Here is a 24,101-nt window from a genome sequence, read left to right on the forward strand (position 1 = left end):
AGTCTCATCGGGTCGTTGAAGGTCCTCGATTGGGAGGTGGGGTTAGAGGTCGTTGGTAAAGGGTGGGGGGGGGGTTAGAGGTTGTGGTAGGGGCCAGAGGTTAGAGGTCAGTGGTAGGGGCCAGAGGTTAGAGGTCGTTGGTAAAGGGTGGAGGGTTAGAGGTCGTGGTAGGGGCCAGAGGTTAGAGGTCAGTGGTAGGGGCCAGAGGTTAGAGGTCATGGTAGGGGCCAGAGGTTAGAGTTCAGTGGTAGGGGCCAGAGGTTAGAGGTCAGTGGTAAAGGGTGGAGGGTTAGAGGTCGTGGTAGGGGCCAGAGGTTAGAGGTCAGTGGTAGGGGCCAGAGGTTAGAGGTCGTTGGTAAAGGGTGGAGGGTTAGAGGTCAGTGGTAGGGGCCAGAGGTTAGAGGTCAGTGGTAGGGGTCAGAGGTTAGAGGTCAGTGGTAGGGGCCAGAGGTTAGAGGTCAGTGGTAGGGGCCAGAGGTTAGAGGTCAGTGGTAGGGGCCAGAGGTTAGAGGTCAGTGGTAGGGGCCAGAGGTCAGAGGTCGTGGTAGGGGCCAGAGGTTAGAGGTCAGTGGTAGAGGTTTCAGGAGTGTGTGTGTGTGTGTGTGTGTGTGTGTGTGGGGCCAGGCTGGCATCTTGTTCTCCCGGCCTGAACCGAAGCGTCAATCTTCAAACGGGGGCCAATTCCTGCTCTGCTCTGAGTGTCTCTCCCTCCCTCTCTAAGCCCGGGGCCACGGGGTCATCGGTCCCGTGTTTCTAGGGGAGCAGGTGGAGGTGGCTGCCGCTGGGACTCTCACAACCTGTGCAATGCAAAGATACAAAGAGGTCAGGGCAGCACCCCTCACCCTACCCCCACCCCGCCCCCTAAGCCTTCAACACCCTCAAACGCTGCCCGATGCCAAGACCACGAGACGGGTACAAAGAGAGGAGCAATACTTATGACATAGTTTCTGTTGTTTGTCGAGCAAACCAATGGAAATGCATGGATGTGTTTCTTTATCGCGTCGAGGTGCCGATACGTTGCAGTGCAACATATCGCAAGCAGCAGCAGCAGCATCAGTGCTGGCAGACCGCAGGTCTCGCGTTGGTAACAGCTTAACACCGAGTGTGCTTTAGAAGAGAGAGAAGGAGGGTTCAGGCCGTACAAATGATCTGGGGTCAGACCTAGGGTTTCAGTTGGCATTCTGATTAAGCCAACATGCAAACTCGAGCCTATGGTGAACGGCCGTCGTTCGGGTGAGGCTGAGAAGAGGCTTCAATATTTCTCAGTGAGAAAGACCTTCAGTCAGCCGTGCGGGTTCTGCGGGGCCAGCTGTGGGCCAGATGTGATAACAGCGGACAACTGCAAGCTAGCTACGCTATTAGAAGGAAGGCTGACTATAAAAGGAGTTTTGTTGTTGTACTTCTTACACAGCTATAGGGAGTCAAACTATTCTTCCAGTCGCGTTACTTTGTATTAATTTTGTATTCATAAAAAAAAAAAAATACTTTACGCCCCCATCGCAAAAAAAATAAATGAACTTGTGATGTAATTAACGATTTCACGATACACTGCATCGTTTTCCGAAAGAATCATAATATCGTAATGGTGCTCGTAATCAAATCGCTGTGAGGTCACAGATGCACACCTCTTATATTTCCAATCGGAGCGGACAATTATCCGTTTGGGAACAAAACGCGTCGCCAATTCAAAGTCAGTCAAGAGTAAAATGAGAGACTTGCCCATATGTAAAGAGCCACACACGAACACAAACACAAAGAGATGGAGGTGGACGTCAGGCGCGCGCGGTCTAGCCCCGGAGGCTGCCTCCCCCGGAGCTGAGATAAAAGTGCATGTTTATAAAGAGTTCCCCGACACCTGAGATCCCCCGGCAGAAGGAGCAGAATAAATTGTACTGTTCATTACGTCTTAATGAACTGTGCAAATGTATGTGGCAGTCCAATAGTGTTGGGGTGTGTGGCGGTGGCGGTGGTGATGGGGGGGGGGGGGGCGGGGGGGCGGAGCAGGTATCACCCCCCCCCCCCCCCCCCTCCCACCTCTCCCACCTCTCTCCTCTAGTCCTGTGGCGCCGAGGCAGCGCTCCCCCTAATGAAGACTGAACTTTAATCATCAGGAGGATGTGGCTCCCTAGCGCCAGCAGCCCCCCCCCCCCACCCCCATCCTCCACCCCCCCAGACCCCCACTTACATCCACTCACGGACACTGAACCCTCCCCCCCTCAAACCCCCCCACCCGTCCATTCCCCCAATGCAGCGTTGCGCACACACGCACACACACACACACACAGACACACACGCGCACGAGGCTCACCTGACGAGGTTATCGTTGTCGCCGGGGCCCTGGCACGTGGTGCACTCGGTGCGCGTGTCTTCTGCTTTGGGCGGCTGCTGCTGCTGCTGCTGCTGCTGCTGCCTCTTCTGCAGTGCGGACTGCCGCTGCCGCCGTTCCCGTGGAGGCGGTTCCTATGGAAACAGCGGATCACCAGTGAGGAGAGGAGAGCAGAGGAGGCGCTGGCGTGGCTGAAGCCTGTCTGTCTGTCTGTCTGTCTGTCTGTGGAGGCCTGTGGGTGTGGGGGACGTTGTGTGGGGGGGGGCGTGGTGGCGGTGGTGTCGAAGGGGCGATGGTGGGGCTGCGTTGGCCGACGTGCGTGTCGTCTGCTACGTCAGTGCCCTGGACCAAACGCAGACGGCCGGGTGGACGTGCTATGTGAAGCATCGCTCTCTTATTCATCCTTTATTGAGCCAGGTGGATCCCGTGGAGACACTAGATCTCTCCTTCAGGGAGTCTGGGTCAACAACAACGGCACCACGAATAGTGACTTAGATCACGTCCAAACTAGTTCACATGACACAACAACACACACAAACACATCAGAGGAACGTCTAAAAGATACGACATGAAAGCTAGCCAGAAAGAAAGAAGGAAGAGAGGGAAGTGAAGCATTCGGGGCCAATGTTTGATGCTGGCCATGCGTCGAGCGGCTTCCACAAACCTCGATCTTGTCGTCGCGGTCCTCACACATGGGCGGCCTCTTCCTCTTCTGTCCCCGTGTCCTCTGAAAAAAGAACCACACACACACACACACACACCTTTTACAGCACAGGCAGACCCAGCCCTCACTCCCCCGTTCCCTCTAAGACCGCACGCCTCTAGAGCAGCGTGCAGACCCAGCTCTCCCCCCCCCCCCCCCCCTCACACGCCACAGTATTTGGATCTTTTGGCCGTCAGAGCCGGGACCTCACGCCTCCTCAGCGCTGAGGCGTCCCCTCACACCGCGAAGCCGCTGAATCACCCAGGAGGCTAAAGGAGCAGTGTGGCTCTGTGTGTGTGTGTGTGTGTGAGTGAATGCGTGAGTGAGTGGCTCCTAAGGGGCCTCGGCCAGAGAACGGACAGCTGCCATTGTGTGTGTGTGTGTGTGTGTGTGTGTGTGTGTGTGTGTGCGTGCAGCGCGGCTGCCAAGCGCCCGGAGGAATCAAAAGCTTTTCCTCTCCGTTCTCTTCAAAGACTGTTGGAAGAGGAAGGACAAGAAACAACAACAACAACAACAGTACCGCCGCCGCCGCCGCCACCGCGACGTCTTGATGCTAGCGAGAATGTGACGGAGCTTGGTGGGTTTTTAAAAGGGGGGGGGGGTGGTGGAGGGGGGGAATAAAATCGACAACATATTTAAACAGATTGTGAAAACAATTCCATCTGCCTCCTTTGGCTTGCCACCACTCACCAGATGGAGCACTTATCATTATGAACGCTAACCGTGAGAACTCTGCCAACTGGCTGCCGGAGACCGTTTCGCCGCTCCTCTCCAGAAACGGTTTGGTGGCGGCGGCGGCCAGACCGGCCGTCGACACCCGCCTCTTTTATCAGAATTACGCATTTAAGATATTTATGGACGACGTCAGCATCGCATGGGACGCATGAGTCAGCTGAAACACGTGCACGCACACACACACGCGTTCAGGTAAAGGCACTAAGACATGTGGGTAGTTCATAATACCGGGGCTAAAATAAATCAATCTTTTAATTAAGTACACCGTCGCATATTTAACGAGCGTGAGTCATTGCACGCAGGATTAGAGAAGTGAAACGGAGCGTGGGATCGGGGCGGTAACTAGCTGCGTCAACGTGACTCGGGTCATTTTTCATTGACAAATAGCAGAGGCAAGCTCCAGGGTGGCAGGTAGCGGTGCATCATGCTCAATTACTGCGGGTCGGGATCAAATGAATGGCTGTTGTTTCACCGGGTCGACTGCGCTCTTTAAACCCGCTGGTAGCGTTTCTCCCCCAGATAGATTTGTGTTTTGTTGACCCAGCTCTTATGCTGGGCAATGTTCCCTTGCAATGTCCCTGAAGCACCGTAACAGAATTTGGACATTGCGGATAGGTAATGTTTTTTTATGGTTTGCAGTTTTATGACGGTAATTGCGGGTCGTCATCGATCACGAATTGCATTGTACACCCGTTGGTCATGAAGCTTGGGCATTGTTAAAGAGTGCCGTGCCCACTTCTCAACCAGTGCAACCGCCGACTTAATAAACCGCAGAGGATGCTTTTGGCTGAGCAATGTCCAGCCCTTGCTTATCTGTCCACCTCCATCTTTCTTGGTTTCAATTAATGAGCAAAAAAAAACGACTGGCTTTGGCCGACGTTAATCTCAACGTCCGGCACCCGAGAGAGTCAAGCTCGGAGAGAGGAAGAGACGCAGACATCCTCCCATGATGCACTGGAGACTGAGCCGCGATAAGACGAATCATTAACAAGCTATGCTCCGATTTTCCCTTTCGCCAGTTTGCGCATTAAATCTGTTCGCCCGTGTGTAATTCCTCATGTAAAAAACGCCGGGGCGATATCCCGCCTGCGCGTGCCGACTTGAAGATAAGGAGTGTGTGGGGCGCTCCACACACATACACACACGCACACACACGCACACACACACACACACACACACACACCTCCCCTCTGCGCCGTACCGGGGGACCAGAGAGCGGCGACGGCGCGCGCCATTAACTCCCTTTACTGCTACAACTTCCCCATGTACGCGAAATAAAACCCGGCTAACAGGTGGACATTAAAGGTTCCCCTCGGGTGGCCCGCACCCACCGCAGGGCGTAAACACACCCTGCGGTGGGCGTGGCAGGGGCATGATGGGTACCGGCGGTTAGCCATGTCAGCCCCTAAAAGAGAACGTGTACACATTCCGCACGCACACACACACACATACACACCCACCAGCGGGGGGGGGGGGGCGCGATCAGCTGGCCCTGATAAATTGAAACACGGCTTTAGAGAAATGCCAGCGCCCGGCCCGCCCTGGTAGAAAGAAAGTCATAATAAAATAAGAAAGCATTAAACATGCAAAGCAGCCCCCCTTCAGCGGCGGCCGCGGCGCCGCCGCCCGCAGTCGAGGGAAATGCCGCAGTGAAGCGTTTGTCGGGAGGCGGGCGGAGGAGGGAATAAGCAGCTTAATCCTCCAGAGGACCCCCCACCGGGGCCGCTGGGCGTCTCGGGGGCCCGGGGCTCTCAGGGACCTGAAGCGGGAGGGGCCCGGGAAGGGGGTGGGTGGGGGGGGTGGGGGTGGGGATACATAAATCCACCATTAACCACGAGCGTCTGCAGAGCCTCACCTCTAGCGCGTGACTTTCATGTCAGTCGGCTCTCGGCTGCACTCAGACATCGTCCGGAGGATAAACAACGGTTTGGGGAAAGTTCGGCATGCGCAGTTTTTCAACCCAACTGTATTTATTGGTCGACAAGGTTTTATTGGTCATGCAATAAAGTCGTCTAATAAGACAGTAAAATGGATCCGTCGTTTCATTTTTTAAAATGAAAACATTTCAAAATGCTAGTCAAACTGCGATACGACACTGAATAAATGCATAGCATTACAACATGACATATTGCATTCTGTATAGCATTAGATGTTGCATCGCTGCCATAGGGTGACATATTGCCAGATTCTTGCCAACCCCCACAAACAAAAGACACACAAACAAAAGCCGGAGAGGAGAGCGCTCCCCCCACGCCCTCCCACCCCCCCCCCCCCCCCCCCACCCACCACCCCCCCCCTGTCTACTGAGATATCATCTGGAGCTCTCCTTTGGGAGGCATGGAGGCAGGTCTGTATCGTGGCATCAGAGCATGGCCAGCACCGATAAGAAGGATCTGCGGTGGGGTGGAGAGCCTGTATATCCAACCCCCTCCCCACCGCCGACACACCCTAAACACACCGCCTAGACACGAGTCCACGCAGTGCGCCGTGTGTGCGTGTGTATATGTATGTGTGTATAGGTAGGTAGGTAGGTAGGTAGGTATGTATGTATGCGCGTGTGTGTATATGTATGTATGCGTGTTTGCGTGCATGTATACAGATACACACGCGCATAGATACATATACACATATACACAGACACGCACATGCATGTATAGATATACACACAGACGGGCATGCACGTATGTATGTATATATGTATGTACGTATGTATGTGTTTGTTTCCGTGTATGCATATTAGGGCTTTGACTCCAAACTTCGTTATTCAAATATAATTAGAATATTAAAAAAATATATAATATTTGAACAAATATTAGGCAGCCCTTAATATTCAAACCTTTTATGGGCATTCTTTTTTGTAAACAGGACGTAGACCGACTCATTTCACGGATTCCTGTGAGACCAGTTTGCCTTAATTACATCTGTCGCATATTTAAGGTGAAAACTAAATGTCAAGGGAAAGCGGTGGTTGCAAAAAGTATTTCGATCGCTTATTAAGTTCACTCGTTGCTTATAATGGTTTATTCGTTTCCCACTATCATTTCCTTTATTTAGAAGACAGTTATGTTCATTTTTGAATTATAAATAAATAATAATTCTAAATAAAATAATTTTTTGAAGTTGCAAGTTTTTGAAATTATTGGAAGCGAGTCGAGCTGACCTTGCCTCCTGTACCCACGGCCCAAAATAAAGAACAGCCGAGACAATATCCTTAATTCAAACATGCCGTTTCATTTGGCCTCAATTGGCTACGGATGCAAACTTGGAATGAACATGCGCAACAGGGATTTCTAAAGGTTACTGTACAGTGGCGGAGACTAGCATCAGGAGCTGAATCATCACTACGGTAGAGCCAAGAAGGTTCTACGAGTGCTTCAGACCAACCTTACCAACGAACGACGTACGAAAGAGATTCGTAGCAAAGAATGTTTTGGGAAACACGCAAAATGTTAAGGTAGAATTAAAGAAGAGGTTACGAATACTGGTGCTTTTGCACATGGGAAGGCTATGTGCGCAGTGCACTAACTTTTTTTTATGAGATAGAGAGATCCCCTTAAAGATAAAAAGATAATTAGAACCCTTTGCCGGCAATTTAGCCTACTATCGAGTTCACTCACCATGTGCCTAATGCTTTACAACATTTACACCCTCTCCATCAATCAACATATTAGGCTTCAGTGAACTATGCTATTGCTTTTATAAATATATAAACAGTTAGGTTTAACAAAAGTTAGGCGCGGCGTGATACGGACTGATTGGACATCATAGCAGTTATGTATATGCCCATTATACAACAGTTAAGAACCAATCAGATCACTTGATTTAAACCACCTGTTTTATAATAATACATATTTGAATATATTCAAATATTAATAAAGAAACAAACTTTGAATATGATTTTTTGGGCAAAAGTCAAAGCCCTAATGCACATTGGCAATTGATTTAGGAAAAGTGAAAGAATAAAGTTCAGTCAGTACAAATATGCTAGAATAAAAACTATATTGATAAGGACAACACATTGAGACACTTTAGGCTACATACAAAATGCTTGCCATCTATAACTTTGTGAATGGAACTGAAATAGATCTTGTAACCATTTCAATGAGGTTATGGGATCACCATTGCAAGGTTTCAGAGCCAATGGGGAACTTGGTGATGAGGCCAAGTATTGTGTTGATGTCTGGTTCAGAGAAAGAATGAAACTATTTTTAACAATCTGACGCAAACGGTAGTCTGTCTGCAATAATATTTACACAGTTCCAGTATTCCAGAGTACAAACTACGCGCATTACAGTCTCTTGAATAACCCATAATGAATTTCGACAGGAGGATGACGTCTTAACCAAAACGTTGACATTTTATTTCTAACCGCTACAACCCTAGACCAGCAACCACGATTAACAGGGAGCTCAAATAATAATACATATACTATTGTATAAATAGATAACCTAAGTAAAGCAAAGTATCACAGATAAAATTAATGAGGTGGTTAAGCTGCTGACCATGCAGACATCAAGCACAAGAGAGCTAATGGTTTGGGTGTGATGGGGCCATGGGACCTAGGAAAACTGTAGCACATAATGTGTGAGTGCCCTGCTTGCACACACACTTTGGTTCCAGGGGAGCGACGCTAGAGGTCAAGCACTATGACCTTGGCACTGCACAGGTGACCTTGAAAAAGGAGGATCATCTCGAAACCCAAGAGGCAATAGAATTGGTCAAACCAAACCCAATGGGAAATGGATTGGTCAAACCAAACCCAATGGGCAATATAATTGGTCAAACCAAACCCAATATATGCATACATACAGTATATGCATGAAAAGGTAAGAAACACAGACTCTAAAGTCATATCGACTTTATATTTGTTGTGCACTTTCTACAGTTGTAGTAGTGCTGTAAGAACAGTGGTTGGTATGGAAATGAAAGTGAGGGCAAATTAATGCAGGGACGTGCAAGCAGGCAAACAATCGGAACAAATGAGATTGGCTGGTCCCCGGGTGATTGCACTATTGAAACACGGGCATTTGGAAGAAACGCAGCAAAAGGTCATGCGTGGAGAAAAGACTCAATGCAAAAGTGCATTCATAAGCTTTACTTGCAAATGCTGTATTTGCTTTCACCCAAATAAACCCTGCTGTATTCTTTTGTTGCAAAATTCTCGTTTGCAAACCATGGCAGTGAACAGTTGTTTGTTGCACAGCAGGAGCCTCTATGTTACGCTACGGTTTGCGTCATGTATCAAGATCACCTAAGAAAACATCCCTGTTACCAGGACCTCCCCGGGACATTCGGCGTCGTACATAGCGCGTGCGTACACCATACACCGCGAGCCTCACTTGATGTTTCTTGGGCTCCGGCGACATCTCCTGCGGGATGAATTTGATTGGTCCTTTTATCTGCCTCCTGGACCTCTTGGTGCCGTCGGGCAGCGTCTCCATGGCGATGTCCGCCTCGTCGCTGCTGGCCTGGTCACACTCGGAGCACTGCCTGCGGGAGGAGAGAGGACGGCGTGAGACCAGCGCGCTCTCTGGTACCACCTATTGATTCTGCTATCTCACACATCTCTGCTCTTCAGCGTAGTAAACACACTTTGATGGTGTCATCCTGATTGAAAAAAAGGGGGGGAAAAAAAACTCAAGACTTGGATATAATTCGGAAATAACAACGGGTATTGACAATCGGACCAAAAAAAACTAAGATGGTATCCTCTTTGGATGTATTTCATTAGAAAAATACCGTACCTTAAATGATACCCTCCGACCTTCAAGTCTGTGGTTTATTTTATTTATTTTGGTTGAATAGACGCTACTTTTTATAGGAGCAATGTTTGCCCGGATTCATGATGTCTAGGATCCCAATCAATGACACTGGTGTAACCTGTATTGTTTTTATTTATTTGTTTTACTATGTCAATAACGGCTGCACTGTTGTAATGTATTTTTACTGTTAAAGTTGTTGCATATGGACTGTACTGAGTATTACTTGTTGGAATGTGGATTTGATGTGGACCCTAGGAAGACTAGCGAACTGCTAGTGGTGAATGGTGTAGGCGTTGTGCCCCAGTGTACTGTCGCACTTGCAGGAAGCAGCATTCCTTTGGAGACCCAGAACCCTTCCTTCCTGCATGGTAATGAGGGAACGACAGGAGGCGCCTGCTTACAGGTGTCCATGACTCCCAACTCCCCGCTGCTAGAAAACCATCACCGTATATTCATTCATATTAGTGGGTGACATCATCCCGTAGAAGGACTCCTCAGCAGCGGGGTGGTGCGCTGGAGAAGCTGCCTGATGAGAAGGGACATTACGCCTCTCAGAGACGCTCGGAGGAAAGGGAAAATGAAAGCGGCACAGTGGCAAAATGAATAAAAAAGTGGTACTTTTGGACTTCTATCAGCACCATTTTGACAGTCCCTCACAGCGGATGATTGACAAGACGGATGATTACTGGATGATTACCGGTTAACACCTAGGAGGAATGTGTTTTGCTCACCTTTAATCATAGCATAAGAGCAAATGCTGTATCTAACGCATCAGAGATGGATTGGCCAGATATGCACCTGTGGTCTCTGGTATGCTTGGTTGTGGAGGATTGTTTTTACATTTGCTGGACATTATTACCCACATGGAGAAATTATTGTCCCCTCTTTCTCTGAAGGCTCTGCTTGTTGTATTGTTTTGTCCAGAGCTCTTTGCTCACCTACATCTCTATCAGCCTCATTTGGACCATGCGGTCCAGAAAGATCTACATATTTTTTGGTGGTTGAAGATTGGTTGAAATGACATGAAAATGTGTTTCCCTAAATAGATCCATTAGTTTACAGCCTGTGTTTCTGTGATCTGTGATCCTTTACTTCCCAGCCATGACTATGACGTGTATAAGTGTTCCCCCTGGGACCCTGCCTCCCTGGGCTCTCACCAGTAGCTGTTCTTGGTCTTCTTGGGCATGCGTGTGAGCGGGGGTTCCAGGCAGCCCAGGTGATAGTAGAGCTTACAGGTATCACACAGCAGCAGCAGATGCTGGTCCTGGTTCTTCTTGCAGATCCCACAACTGTTGGGGGGGGGGGGGGGGGGGGGAAACAAGTCTTCAGTCAATGTAGTCGCGGTGGGCATTTTGAAACGGGCTAGGTTTGAGAAACGTTTCAGAACGTTTTCATGGCCCCACGTGTGCATTATTTTTGCATGAGACTTGTGGCATTTGAATCCAGGCTATAGGCCTGTATTCTGCTGTGGTGTGTTGTGCTCCACGGCCGGGCTCCTGGTTACCTGTAGAGGATGGCCGGGAGGCTGGAGGACTTGCCGGGGGCTCCCCCGCCGCCTTCCTTCTTGTTGGGCTTCCTCTCTTTCGGGGCTTTCAGAATAGCCGGAGCGTTCAGCTTCTACAAAAGAGAAACAAACACAGACGAATGCTGCGGTGAAGCTACGACGTCCAGGAGGTCCTCGTCTCTTCCACCTTGAGGGGGTCTCTGACCGGCGGAGTTTGACGATGCGTAAATACAGTCTGATTGATTGACTTGCCAAGTAATGGGAAACTGGAAAACCAAATCGGACGCAGTATTCCAACAACAAACAAAGAACAATAGGTTTTTGCGTTTCATCAACGGTAGTCCAAACAGCTCCAAGCACCCCCCTCCATCATCATACGTGTGTGTGTGTGTGTGTGTGTGTGTGTGTGTGAGCTCCTTGACTTGCATGAACTACAGAATGCAGTAGAGTAAAGTGTTGCAGCAGTAGCTCGTGCTGGGTGGCCCTCCCCCTATATGCAGAGTGTATGGAGTCACTACACAGACAGCCACCTCTCTCAGAGAGCCTCTAATCAGGGAGCTCTGGATCTGCCGGCTGCCTGCTCGGGGGCCAGGCCTCCCTCAGAGGTGTCTGATAGAAGAGGGGTGCGGCGGGGGGGGGGGGGGGAGGATGGGGGGGGAGGATGCCCCAGGGAAGCACAGGGGCTATCTCTCTCCACTGTGGAACGCCAGGCACTCTCGCGTCTCGGGAGCTGGGAAAAGGGCTTCCGCAACCTGATATGGAGCCGCCTCATCTTTAATTAATCAAGTTTAAAGGAGAAACCCAGCATCCCCAATCCGGAATTTCCATTCCCGGGATTAATAACGTGTGATCTTATCCCGTCTTATCTTCAGTTCATCATCGTGGTTTTTAAACGTCACAGGATACAACTCGACGGCGAGGATATCGCAGGCCGTTTTTAATGAAGAGCCGTGTAAGCCTTCGCGACACCAGACTAGATATCATGTGGGATTTTCCCGGGCCATAACGTTGTACTTCATCCACGTCTCCTCCTCCCTGGTACATTACGGTGAGGTATGAACGCCGCACGCTGCTAGCGCGGGAAACAGTTGTTGTTTCACTTTCCCTAATACTGGGAGACCCAACAAAGTCACGTTGGCAATATCAAGCGGCAGGGTCGACTCGGAGGCCTTGCGATACCATCAGGGCGACCACTCAGTCATGGTACCGGGTACAAGCCCTCACTCAGTTCCATTACACGTACATCTCCCCGCTCAAAATACCCCTATCCAGAGCAGCATTGAGGGAGTCCTTTCCTCATTTATATGCAGTGGGAAAGGAAATGTTTCCTAATGTTTTCTACTTGAGTTCCGAGAGCAGCCGGATCTCCCAGGGGCGATGCGATGGGGGGGAAAACAGCCACTGTGCCGGCGAATGAAAGATGTGGGGCCCGGCTGGGGACATCAATAATTTCTGGTAATGCATGGGGGCCAGGGATGACAAATAGTGGATGAAAATGTATCAGATAGATGACGGAAGGAAAAAAAAAATAAAGCAAAGGAAAAAGCGCGTGGCGGTCCTGAGTGATGTGGCTACTTAAAAGCTTGCATGTTTCTAATTAGGTGATTTATGGCGCTCATTGGGTGGATTCACCGTCTCCCTTTCCCGCCGATCCACATCCCCCCCCTCTCGTACCCCTCCATTTAAACTGCACTGCCCGTGGTCTTCACACCACTCTTTTAATCAAGTCCCTTTATGCATTTGGGGGAGATGGATGTCCAGACGAATGATTACACGTGTGGTTCCGGGCGCTGGTGGGGGGCGGAGGCAGGGGAGAAGGTGTGTTAGCCTTAAATAACCTTCTGTGAAGTCCCGGCGAGGGAGGGAGGGAGGGAGGGAGGGAGAGGGGGGGGGAAACACACTATTACCTAGCTGCCCGGACACGCTGGCGGTGGGAGGATATGCCAACAGGAGTGCTGGTGAAATACGGCCCCGATGCAGAACCCTTCAGCAGGGCTGTCAGTCTGCCGAACGCCGCGGCGGTAAGACAATGGCAGCGCTGCTTTGTTGAGGTCTTGAGGTTGAGTGAATGTGACGGCGCGCCCGGTCGATCGCTAACAGACATTGAGTGGCGTGGCGAGGCACGCGGCGCTCGCAGTTCTGGCCGAAAAAAGAGCATTTACGGCTTGACTTGAAGACTTTCGGAAGACGGATGGAGTGCCACGGGTGGCGGCGGCGGCGGCAGCAGCAGGAGCCGTCTGACCGGGGACCAGGTCTCTGTCAGACCAATAGGTCAGAGAGCTGTGGTGGGGGTGTCAGCTGTAGAGCAGCTGCTACGTCGGGCTGAAGCCACCCCCCCCCCCCCCCCGTGATAACCTTGTTCCTAGGACCCCCTGCCCGTGTAACAATGCATGTCAGAGTCCTGGTCACCTCACTGCTCCTTCCGCTTGGGCAATTAACATGGTGACAAAGCAGAGAGCCCCGGCCATACCTCCACCGGAGACAGCCCGTCGTGTCTGGAGCAGGGCAGGGTCAGAAGAAGACCCCCTCAGCTCAATATGCTAATCACTGGCTCCACGTTTCAGACAGGACTCCTTTGGATCACTCCGCGAGAGAAGCAAGAGAGATTCTGCTTCCTGTCCGAATGCCTTTACTTTAATATGCTCGGAGGCCAATTGCTCTTTCATGTCGTCATTATTGAGGGGATGGTCTGTGACTATCAAGTGTCTTAACACAACGCTCGGCATATTGTTTTCGTAGTTCAGAGTTACTCGCTGTCAAAAAATGCAATTGTTTGACACAGACATACAATCGATTGTTAATTCACAGGTTCCCCCTCGAAAATGGAGTAAAGATAGAGAAATGCAAAGATAAAATAACTAAGAAAAAAAAACTGAGAGTTACGACTATTTCTGAAGATTGCATTTTAACTCTCATTAAATGACCCGTCAGCCGCCGTGAGAGATCTTCACGGTGCGGTTGCCATGGGAGCAAGGAAGCAGAAGACAGCTTTTACCTCCACAGTCAGGTCTGACTTCATGGCAAATGACAGGTCAATCAGTTAGTGCAAATGAAAGGATTTTTACAAACAGCAAGGCTATTACAGACTGCAGAATTACCCCCACTGCGGGCCTATGTGGGTTGCTACTAGCAATCTGGATTCCTCTCCATCACGAATCGTTACAGCGCTCAGTACGGATATGCAGAAAGGGAAGATTGTGCCTTCCCCGTCGCAGATTAGAATTCTCTTTTTTTCCGCCATCGCTTACAGAGGAAGCAGAGGAACAGGTGGGGACGTTGGTGGCCAGAGAACCACGAGCAGCCAGAATACGCGGTGCGGGGTGGCGGTGGTGAGAGACTTAGCTGCGGATGCGCTGGCCACCCTCCTAGCGTGTTCAACGCCACCACGCGGCTATGCTAATTAGCACCAAACCAGCCACACAATGAGTGACGCGGAAAATCATCTCCCATGGAAAATGCAACAAAAAAAAAAAAACACAGCGAAATGCCAGGACATTGTGAACCTGGGATTGTCCACGTCTGAAGATAAGCTGAGCGGTTATCGGGGCGTACCTGGCCCAGAATGTTCCCCAGCAGCGTCCACACCGTCTGGCCTTGGCTCCGGAGCTCTCCATTGACATTCAGCAGCTCCTCCAGAGACTCGCAGAGCTGCATGGCAGATAGCACGGCAGGAGAGCACAGATAACATTAAGGCAAGGACGCCCCCATTAAGACAGACACACACACACACACACACAGATGCATGCAAACACAAACTAACAGACCTACAGGCTGGCGCACACACACACACACACACACACACACACACGTAGACACAAGCAAAGACATGTGGGCACACACATGCAATTTTGGAATTCCATGACTTACATTGTCCTTTATTTAACACAATTTCACACACTTATTCATGAGCAAATATCATCATTGTTTTCCGAAGACCATATGGCATTTACATTTATTCACATAGTCTCCCTTCTGAAGCGACACACAGAAGAGGAGGCGTGGATGAGGGACGGGATGAGAGCCACAGAGGGGGTGGGGGTGGGGGGGGGGGGTGGTAACCAATATGTGCAGAAGAAGATTCTAGAGAAGGCTCTTCAAACCACTCCAGATCTGACGCTTGTCAGAACGGCGATGTGCGATGCTGAGTCAGAAGGCTCCCGTGCGTCAGTGCGGTGAGGACCACAGAGACGCAGCAGCAGCAGCAGGCGCGCACGGTGGAACAGACGCAGGGCCGCAGGGGTCAGAGACCCAGGGAGGCACTGAGGACGTGCACTCTGGATCTAACACAGGGGACAGAGTACGCTCCACCCCACAAAAGAAGTAGGTCAAATATGACACCGCAGACGTTAAGACGTCAACGTCAAGGTAAGGGTATTTGTCGAAATGCCAACTTCCTCGAACCGAAGGGCAATCTGATGAATGTTAACGTATTCTATAATGCCTGGAAGCATAATCACAGTCTAATGAAGAAAAGAAGGAATATTGAAAGAAATAAATAAATCGGACACAAAAAGAGTGATGTGTTCCGGTACATCGTCCCTTCATTTCTGTGTGTTTGCGGTCTAAATCTGAATCCCTCAACCACCCCCCCCCCTCGCACCCCTCCCACCCCTCCCCCTCCGAAGGCCGGGCCGTCTGCGTGGGGGAGAGCGGGAGAGTTGAGCGCGGCACAATTAGCAACCCACACTCCATTAATAACGGCTAACACGCACAAAGCGGACGACTGAACGCAACATTAACTCCTCTCAAACTTTTAACTCCACCGCATTCTCCTTAATACCCCCGGCGCCCCGGGCAGACAGAGCGGGACGTGGGGGGTGGGGGGGCTTTTCTTACAGGGAGGGGGGGGGGGGGGGTCCCAAGTCTTTGGCCGGCTTTATTACCGGCATATTGCCCCAGTGAAGCGGGGTTAATGTGGCGGAGCGGCGCCACTGCACATTACGTGGCCCCGTGCGCGGCGCGCTGGGCTGTGACCGCACATGCCTGACGTGGGGGAAAGATGATGGAGCGGAGGGCCAGTGTGTCACGTCGCTACGTTTGATTTGTTTACAACTGGATCAGGACGTGGCGTATGCGCAATACCGCTGGAGCGCGGCGCGGCTTTCGTTGGGACTACGCACGGGGGCCGGTGTAGGACTGGGATTGGCTGTTGGTGGATGGATAATAACAGAATAGGCTTTGCATCATTTTAATAGTAAAGTGGATGTACATGAACTGATAGGTTATTTTTTATTTTCAAGTTATGAAGTTTTAAGTTGATGATACAAGTTTGGAGACTTGCTGAGTAACAGGAACGCCACAACCACAACAATCATCTCAACAACCAGTCTCACACCTACAAATCAATACATATTATTTGTGTCCATGGGCCAAAACTTACTGTGTGTGTGTGTGTGTGTCTGTGTACGTGTGTGTCTGTATGTGTGTGCGCGTGCGCGCTAACCTTGTTGTACTCCACATGCAGCTTCTCCTGCTCGCTCTCCAGCTTGTCCTTCAGGCTCTTCTGCTCCGAGATGTTGTCCTGGATCTGGATCATGCGCATGTTCCTCTCTGTGAACGGACCCCGGGAAAAAAAAAACAAGTTCAGAAACGGAGACGAAAACAAAAGAAGTCAATACTGCGATCCCAATCTGTGTACAAGGGATAACAGAGAACCACGGGAGCATGTGAGCGAGCGCAGCGATGGCAGATAGGGGCGCGGGGCCTAATGGAGTGTGCTCCCAAGGTTACTGGCGTACCGCCGTCTCCTCCACATCTGGCAACATCATCCTTCATGTCGCTGGAGGTGGGGGGGATGTCTTTATGCGGCTACACGCTGAAAGCCCCTACAATGCTCCTTTTTTGTTTTTGTCTTTTAAAGGACCACTCAACCCAATACTGCTTTTTGGTTTGTTTTAAACGTGCTAACAAGGCTCATAGGATCGCCAACAGAGTGATGTACACCATGTTGTCACCGTCAATCAAGTAAGAGGACAATGGGAGAGAAGACTGGGGGAAAAAACCCTTGGTTCTGGCCCGTGCCAGCCGGCCAGTGTGTGAACGTTCTGCTCTGCTCCATCTTCATTCCGAGGCACTTCCACAAAGGGAGAGGTGTGAGCGGATGTGTGGAGCTGGACTGGGCACTGCTGGATGTGGATGGCCGCTTCCAAGAGGGTTAAGCTTCTCAGACACAGTACAACGCACAGTGCGTGTGCGTGTGTGTGTGTGTGTGTGTGTGTGTGTGTGTGTGTGTGTGTGTGCGTGTGTGTGTGCATGCGTGTGTGTCCATATGGGAAGCAGTTTATTTTGATGTCCAGATTGGAGATGGGTTCAGCTTCTCGGACATAAAGCATTATAGCATTAGGCCATGGTGTGTGGCTTCATCTACACTTCATAGGGAAACCAAACCCTAAAAATCATTTGACTTATTTTAAAAGAACCCGTCCTTAGGTAGGGCATCGCAGCAACACAGCCAGTTATCTGTGGATCCCTGTTCATAAATGAATGTCTCAACAAACAAGTGCATTCCAAGGTGGAGGGATGAGGTATGAGTCCAATAGAGGAGCTGAAAATAAATGTCACTCTCTTTCATATTCTGGGAAATGAATGCTGCGCACGTGTGCGTGCGTGCGTGCACAATATTGTGTGTTGTGTGTGTGTGTGTGTGTGTGTGTGTGTGTGCGCGTGTGAGTCACCACTGCTCGTTCTTTATCGTGTCTTGGCTGCGTTTGGTGTTTGGTTGTTGGTGCTATACGTCTGTTGGTGCTATACGTCTGTTGGTGCTATACGTCTGTTGGTGCTATACGTCTGTTCTATACGTCTGTTGGTGCTATACGTCTGTTGGTGCTATACGTCTGTTGGTGCTATACGTCTGTTCTATACGTCTGTTGGTGCTATACGTCTGTTGGTGCTATACGTCTGTTGGTGCTATACGTCTGTTCTATACGTCTGTTGGTGCTATACGTCTGTTCCATACGTCTGTTGGTGCTATACGTCTGTTCTATACGTCTGTTGGTGCTATACGTCTGTTCTATACGTCTGTTCTATACGTCTGTTGGTGCTATACGTCTGTTCTATACGTCTGTTCTATACGTCTGTGCTATACGTCTGTTCTATACGTCTGTGCTATACGTCTGTTGGTGCTATACGTCTGTTGGTGCTATACGTCTGTTGGTGCTATACGTCTGTTGGTGCTATACGTCTGTTGGTGCTATACGTCTGTTGGTGCTATACGTCTGTTGGTGCTATACGTCTGTTCTATACGTCTGTTGGTGCTATACGTCTGTTCTATACGTCTGTGGGTGCTATACGTCTGTTCTATACGTCTGTGGGTGCTATACGTCTGTTCTATAGGTCTGTTCCATACGTCTGTGGGTGCTATACGTCCGTGAGGCTGAAGTAGGCCTGGGCAATAAAACAATGAATTATCGTATTGTGATAGACTTCATCAATCGAGATCAATATCAACATAAAACATGTTCAATATGTTTTGTTATTACACGGCTCTTCTCAATGCTGTGGAACGCTCAGTTCACTTGCATGGGCCTTCCTGACTTCCGGTGGTGAATTATTTTTCAACAATGACCGTTGCTAAGCATATAATGACCGCTGTCAAGGAAAGTGGATTTCTTCACGTCTTTCATATCACTCAGCAAGTAGTCCGGTAACTTATCAGCCCCAGCGGATTCGGTTGCTAAGCAACGGCAACGTCTTTGGCACGTTGGCACGTGACTATTTCTCTGCTGATCAACACTACGAATGGTAATTGTAAAAAGAACCACCATGTGTATAATAAGCGGGATAACGTATAGAACGTCGCCAGTCATTATCTAAAATAAGCCCCTTCAGTCAGGGCCTATTTCCAGATAATGACCGGCGTTCTATACATTATCCCTTACATAAGAGACTGGACCACCGCATCTAGCAGCTGGGTTTGTTACACAAACACGGTTCCATACTTTCTACGGTTCTACAATACTTGAGCGTTTTTCATTGTTGTACGGACATTGGAGTATTTATCAATGAATAACAGTGGCAGGTCAAATTAAGTGTTAAACAGAAGTGTTTAAATCCAGCATGGTAATTCCTAGTCTTTTTAGGTCATTCAAATGATCTATAGTTATCGATATCGATCGACATGACCCCGTGATATCGTGTCTTGCAGCCCCGTGATATCGTGTCTTGCAGCCATATCGCCCAGGCCTAGGCCGAAGGGCCCCGCTGCCCAAGAGGATTCCGGAGCGCCTCACCCAGGTAGTAGTTGACGAAGTCCGCGGTGAGCGCCGGCTGCTTGTGCTTGCGCCGGCCGTCCATGCTGGCGTTGGTGTCGGCCGTGTCCACGGGGAAGATGTCCGTGCTGATGCCCATCAGCTCCGCCTTCCGCATCAGCTTCCGGATGGCCGAGGCGCTGGAGGTCAGGGGCCGCGGCAGCTTCTCCCGCGGCACCCAGGCCTGGGGCCGCGTGTTGCGCGACAGCTCCGCCTTGGCCCGGTACTGCTGCAGGCGCGTGGTGATGCGGGCCTTCAAGCGCCGACCCAACACCAACGCAGACACACGCACAGTGAGTTGACCCGCCTTGGTGCCCCGGGGGCTTGTTTTCTGCATGGTGACATGGGCGTGGGGGGGGGGGGGGGAGGGGGGGGCGGGGTGTACAATGCGTGGACACGGTGGGCGCTCTCTGCTCACCTGGGCTTCAGGGGCCAGCTGTTTCTCCCTCTCCTGCAGGGACACTTTGCAGTAGGACTGCAGCGCCAAGTAGTTCTTCCGCTTCCACTTCCTGTCGAAGCGGTCGGCGTGCTGCTTGCAGTAGGCGAAGAACGGGTCGGCGATGTCCTGGGGGACGAAAAAAACAACAACAACACCGCCTTTAGTGGTACAATTAATGACAAACAACCACAGGGACATCTGTTTGTAACCCCGTACCCCCCCCACAACCACACACACACACACACACACACACTGTTGTGTGTGTGTGTGTGTGTGTGTGTGTGTGTGTGTGTGTGTGTGTGTGTGTGTGTGTGTTATTGGCTATGTCATCTCTCACACTCCTTCCCATACATTTGTCACTTTGTCATAGACCACGACAAAACGCTGTTGCCATTTCCTAGCTGCAGGCTTTGTGAAATCGTTTAGGGCTTAAGGTGTTTTAGATGATGCTATCAGCCGTTTCACCTGTTGATAGTGGGGCGTGGGGGGGGGGGGGGGGGGGGGCTCGGCACAGCTGACTGGATACAGAGGCCTGCAGCCCCAGTGTTGATAGAGTGCACAAATAACGCAAGGGGGATACATGATGGGTGGTGCAGACGGCTGATGGGAACACCCGATGCCTTGGTGATTAATAAAGCCAGGCAGCCTCCGTCACCACGTCCAGCCGCCCAGGTCTCTGGCCGGTTGTACTGGGTAAGTTGGTGTCATTCACATCTTGTGTTTGTATTGTCTCCATGAGGAACACAGCATCGGGTTCAGGTCGGCCTGAATGCAACCATCTAGAAAGAAAACAGCCCTCATACTACGATTTCATAATAAAATAATGTGGCTAGTATATTTCACCGGGCTCCTAAAATAATGTATCAAATACAGATAACTGAAGGAGTTTGAAATAAATTAACATTTAGACTATTATATGATAATTTCAGCATGATTAACCCTTTCCAACGGGGGTTCACTTTGTAATTGCTTTCGCTTTATATATTCTAAATTTCACTAAACACTTCACAGCGCTCTGAAGGTCTGAAAGCTACACATCCTTGTACGTGAGAATAAATGGCCACTATCTTGGCATCCATTCTGACCGCGGGCCCAGTCTCCAGATCCCTGAGCACGAGCAGTGGAGATGTTAACACCTGTAAAACGGGGATGCGCTCGTTTGTTGGCAGTAGTGGGTGTAACGATACGTGTATTCGTACCGACATTTTTCGGTACGGGTCTAACGGTTCGATGCACGTTTCATTTCGGTACGTACCGAAAAAAAAATAAAATAAAATAAATTTATCAATAAAAAGTTTTTATTGAATATCACACATTCTGTGACACAGAGTGTCTTGTCTTGTCCTGATGTTTTGTGTTGAGGACCACAAAGGAAATAAGTCCTGGACTTTATTGTGTTTTTATCCTCAATTGAATTTGATGTATTTTCATTTGTGTAAGGCATTTGTTTGATACAATTTAATAAATCAAATCAAAATCAAATTGTTTAATAAAAATAAAATAATAAAAACTGCTGTACCGAAAAACATACCGAAATCATCAGTAGTGGGCAAGGCTACCTAGCCATGGCAGTTGGTATGCACATTGTTGTGTTGGACAAAACCAAGACACCGCTGTGTGTGAGCTGCAAGACACTCGTCGGAACAGAATGGATGTCAGTGGCCAAGTCAACGTCAATGGCCCAACTGCCCAAGAGATTTTCTGTTCTAGTGGAACAGAAATCATGGTTGATTTACATCTCGACCTCGTGGGTGTCAACAATCAACCTGGGGTCTCACCAAACCGGCCAAATGCTTCGACCTAACGACAGTATGAATCCCTTGCTCAGGCTCCCACCCAGGGCTAGGGATCACCTCCGGCAGGCGCGCGGGTGTCACTGACAACGGTTCAAACGGGGGCCAGGCCCTCTCGGGCGGCTCCACCTACCTCCTCTGCGGCCGCCTCCGACAGGAGCCCCTCCCTCTGAGCACAGGTGACGTGGAAGTAGGAGCGGCACATGCCTGCGTCACAGCTGATGCACACGCCCGTCCGGGCAAAGCGGGCGTCCTCACAGAAGCTGCACTCCTGCAAAACGGGAAGAATACGTCAAGTAACAGAAAGGACTATTGATTTGAGAGACAATTTGACTTCATAATTTGGGGGAGGCGCCAATTCCCAGTGGCTGACGCCTGATCAAAACTAGCTTAAAAAATGATTCCTTTCCAATGTCATCTTCTGAATCTAAATATCTGATACAAAGCACCTTATGATCAGACATGTCAGATATTAGGGGAAAGTGATGTTTTTCCCTAGAGGCATGCTTGAATGTCTATAGAGGAGAAAATGGTTTATATGCCAATCAATATAGTTCTAATTCAGATTCTAAATTGTCCAAATCTGTACTGTTCAGTACAGTAAGGGTAAGGTCATTGGCAGTACCATCAGTACCAAATCAGTGTTGTTTTTTTTTGGTTTTTTAAGTGCGGTCTAGCACTATGTGGCCCCAAGATAAGTAGTGACCTTGCCGTAAAAGTTCAAACAGTACCTTACAGTAATGAATTGTATTGCAAGGGAGTAAGTGCACAAAACATTGATTCTCTGATGTCCCTCTCTGGGATGAAAGGTTCCACAGTGAACCGACACACAACATCAACAGGTCCTAAGTAGAACTTGCCTTGGCCCCGTATTTTGAGTAGTTCATCTCGGTCAGAGTGACCGGCCTCAGCTTATCAATGTCCCCGAACGCCACTCCCGGAACGTAGAGGGCGCATACCACGTGCACCCATCTGAGGGGAGGGAAACACACAGCATCAGTTCATCACACCAGAGTAGAACATAAACAGAATATGGATTGTATATGTCAAATTCAATCCCGTTTTGGTTTCCCCCCCCCCCCCCCCACCTAACAGAATATCTTGTGTTGCTGGTTGACTGACTTTGGTCCAGGTGAAGTCACAAATCTTAAATTGATCAGAAATAATGGGGGTGACCTTTAGGACCAGGATTATGTCACAGTCTCTGAGAGCTGACGGTGACTCCCTTTAACATGAGCAGCAGTTCCTGCGCATAGGCCTACATGTTAAAAGAGAGGGGGGGGGATTCTTAGATTTCTTCAACTCCGAGACTCGGGGAGTCTATACAGTCTGGCGTGTGACACATTTTCAAATGCCGACTTTAGGGAAGAGAATTCGTAGTCCAATATAAAGATATCCATCTCTAGCAAGCAGGCGCTTCACAGTTTAATTTGCTGTGTTTTTCATGCTCTAGTGAAGTAGTAAATTCGGGTGCAGCCTGGCTGAGGAGCCACTATCAGCGATAACGTGGCTGAAGCCTCCACGCTCCACATAACACACTCTTTCTCCCCTTCCTTTTCTCACTCCTATTTTTCTATCTCTTGCTCTTCTTTCCTCCCTTCTTCTTCTCTCTCCCGCTCGCTCTCATTTCTTTACTTTAAGTCTCTTCCTTTCTCACTCTTTCTCTCTCTCTCGCTCTCTCTCTCCGTATCTCTGTCTCTCCCTCTTTCTCTCGGGCGTCTTTCCAATATTGAATGTATGCACAATTTAGATAGCTATGCAGCATTTCTTTTCCCACTGCAGAAGGTCAATAGCTTTATTTGTTTCTCAACACTTTCCAATCGCTGCGTCTTATAAAACGGTAACCGAGGGAACCCTGGGTAAACGCCGTGATGCCACGCCCACCTCCCGGCGTCCGTCTCTTTGAATATCCCGTCCTGATTGGGGCAGAGCTCACAGCTGGGGGTCACGCCGTTCTTGCAGGCGTCGCAGAACCAGGGTTCTGTCGAGTTCTCCGAGGCTGAGCTCATGATGGAGTCGCTCTCCCCGTCGACGCCGTAGCAGCCTGAAACAAACAAAATGGGAGAGATTATAAATCGCTGGCATGGCATTGTTGAGCACGGCGCTAGTAAACACGATTCATCATCCGAACCAGCTCTAACTTCATTCACTTGAAGGAAACAAGCAAAGTGTTGCACGGTTTGTGTGCGAGTTGCATTTGGTAACTTTGTACTTTACTTCTTTCCAGCTAGGAACAGTTTCCAGCAAGTGGGCACATATAAGTAAATCGCACTATGATGCAATTTAGCACAACCACCAAATGGAACATTTGACCAGACAGACTATGCCCGCGGACAAGCAAGAGGAGGAAACGACCCCGAAAAAAAAACCTAACCATTTCCAAGTTGTCCCTTTAATTTTCTGAGGTTGCCTAAACAATTACTTCTGCTGATGCACTTCCTATGGTGGCTATTACACCCGGAAAACGTGCTCCTTGCTACCAATGAAGGCAGCAATCAGCGCGCCGCCTCCATTGGGGGAGATAACGCACCAACTCCTAATTCAGTCCAACCAGCCCCCGGGCGCTCGGAGCAGTGGGGAGGACTCACGAATC

At 49.7% G+C, this 24,101-nt stretch overlaps 1 protein-coding gene across 3 annotated transcripts in view; it reads right to left on the reverse strand.

The window, feature by feature from the left end:
* Positions 1-375: 375 nt before the first annotated feature.
* Positions 376-24,101, reverse strand: part of phf14 (PHD finger protein 14) — a gene marked incomplete at its 3' end in the record, with an annotated part of 38,375 nt that continues 14,649 nt past the window's right edge. Inside the window, exons 5-17 of one of the 3 annotated variants that reach the window (XM_084484998.1) lie at positions 23,393-23,552; positions 22,369-22,480; positions 21,642-21,779; positions 19,695-19,841; positions 19,259-19,529; positions 16,474-16,580; positions 14,583-14,678; positions 11,031-11,143; positions 10,684-10,815; positions 9,104-9,254; positions 2,991-3,053; positions 2,309-2,460; positions 376-797 (exon numbers count right to left, since the gene is read on the reverse strand). In XM_084484998.1, the coding sequence (XP_084341124.1) occupies positions 791-797; positions 2,309-2,460; positions 2,991-3,053; positions 9,104-9,254; positions 10,684-10,815; positions 11,031-11,143; positions 14,583-14,678; positions 16,474-16,580; positions 19,259-19,529; positions 19,695-19,841; positions 21,642-21,779; positions 22,369-22,480; positions 23,393-23,552 (1,649 nt within the window). Of the gene's footprint in view, positions 798-2,308; positions 2,461-2,990; positions 3,054-9,103; positions 9,255-10,679; positions 10,816-11,030; positions 11,144-14,582; positions 14,679-16,473; positions 16,581-19,258; positions 19,530-19,694; positions 19,842-21,641; positions 21,780-22,368; positions 22,481-23,392; positions 23,553-24,101 lie in introns of those variants that run through there. The other 2 variants (XM_084484999.1, XM_084485000.1) reach the window with 2 other exon arrangements.

The sequence above is a fragment of the Micromesistius poutassou genome, assembly GCF_964030765.1.
Source record: "Micromesistius poutassou genome assembly, chromosome: 20".
NCBI classification, from domain to species: Eukaryota; Metazoa; Chordata; class Actinopteri; order Gadiformes; family Gadidae; genus Micromesistius; species Micromesistius poutassou.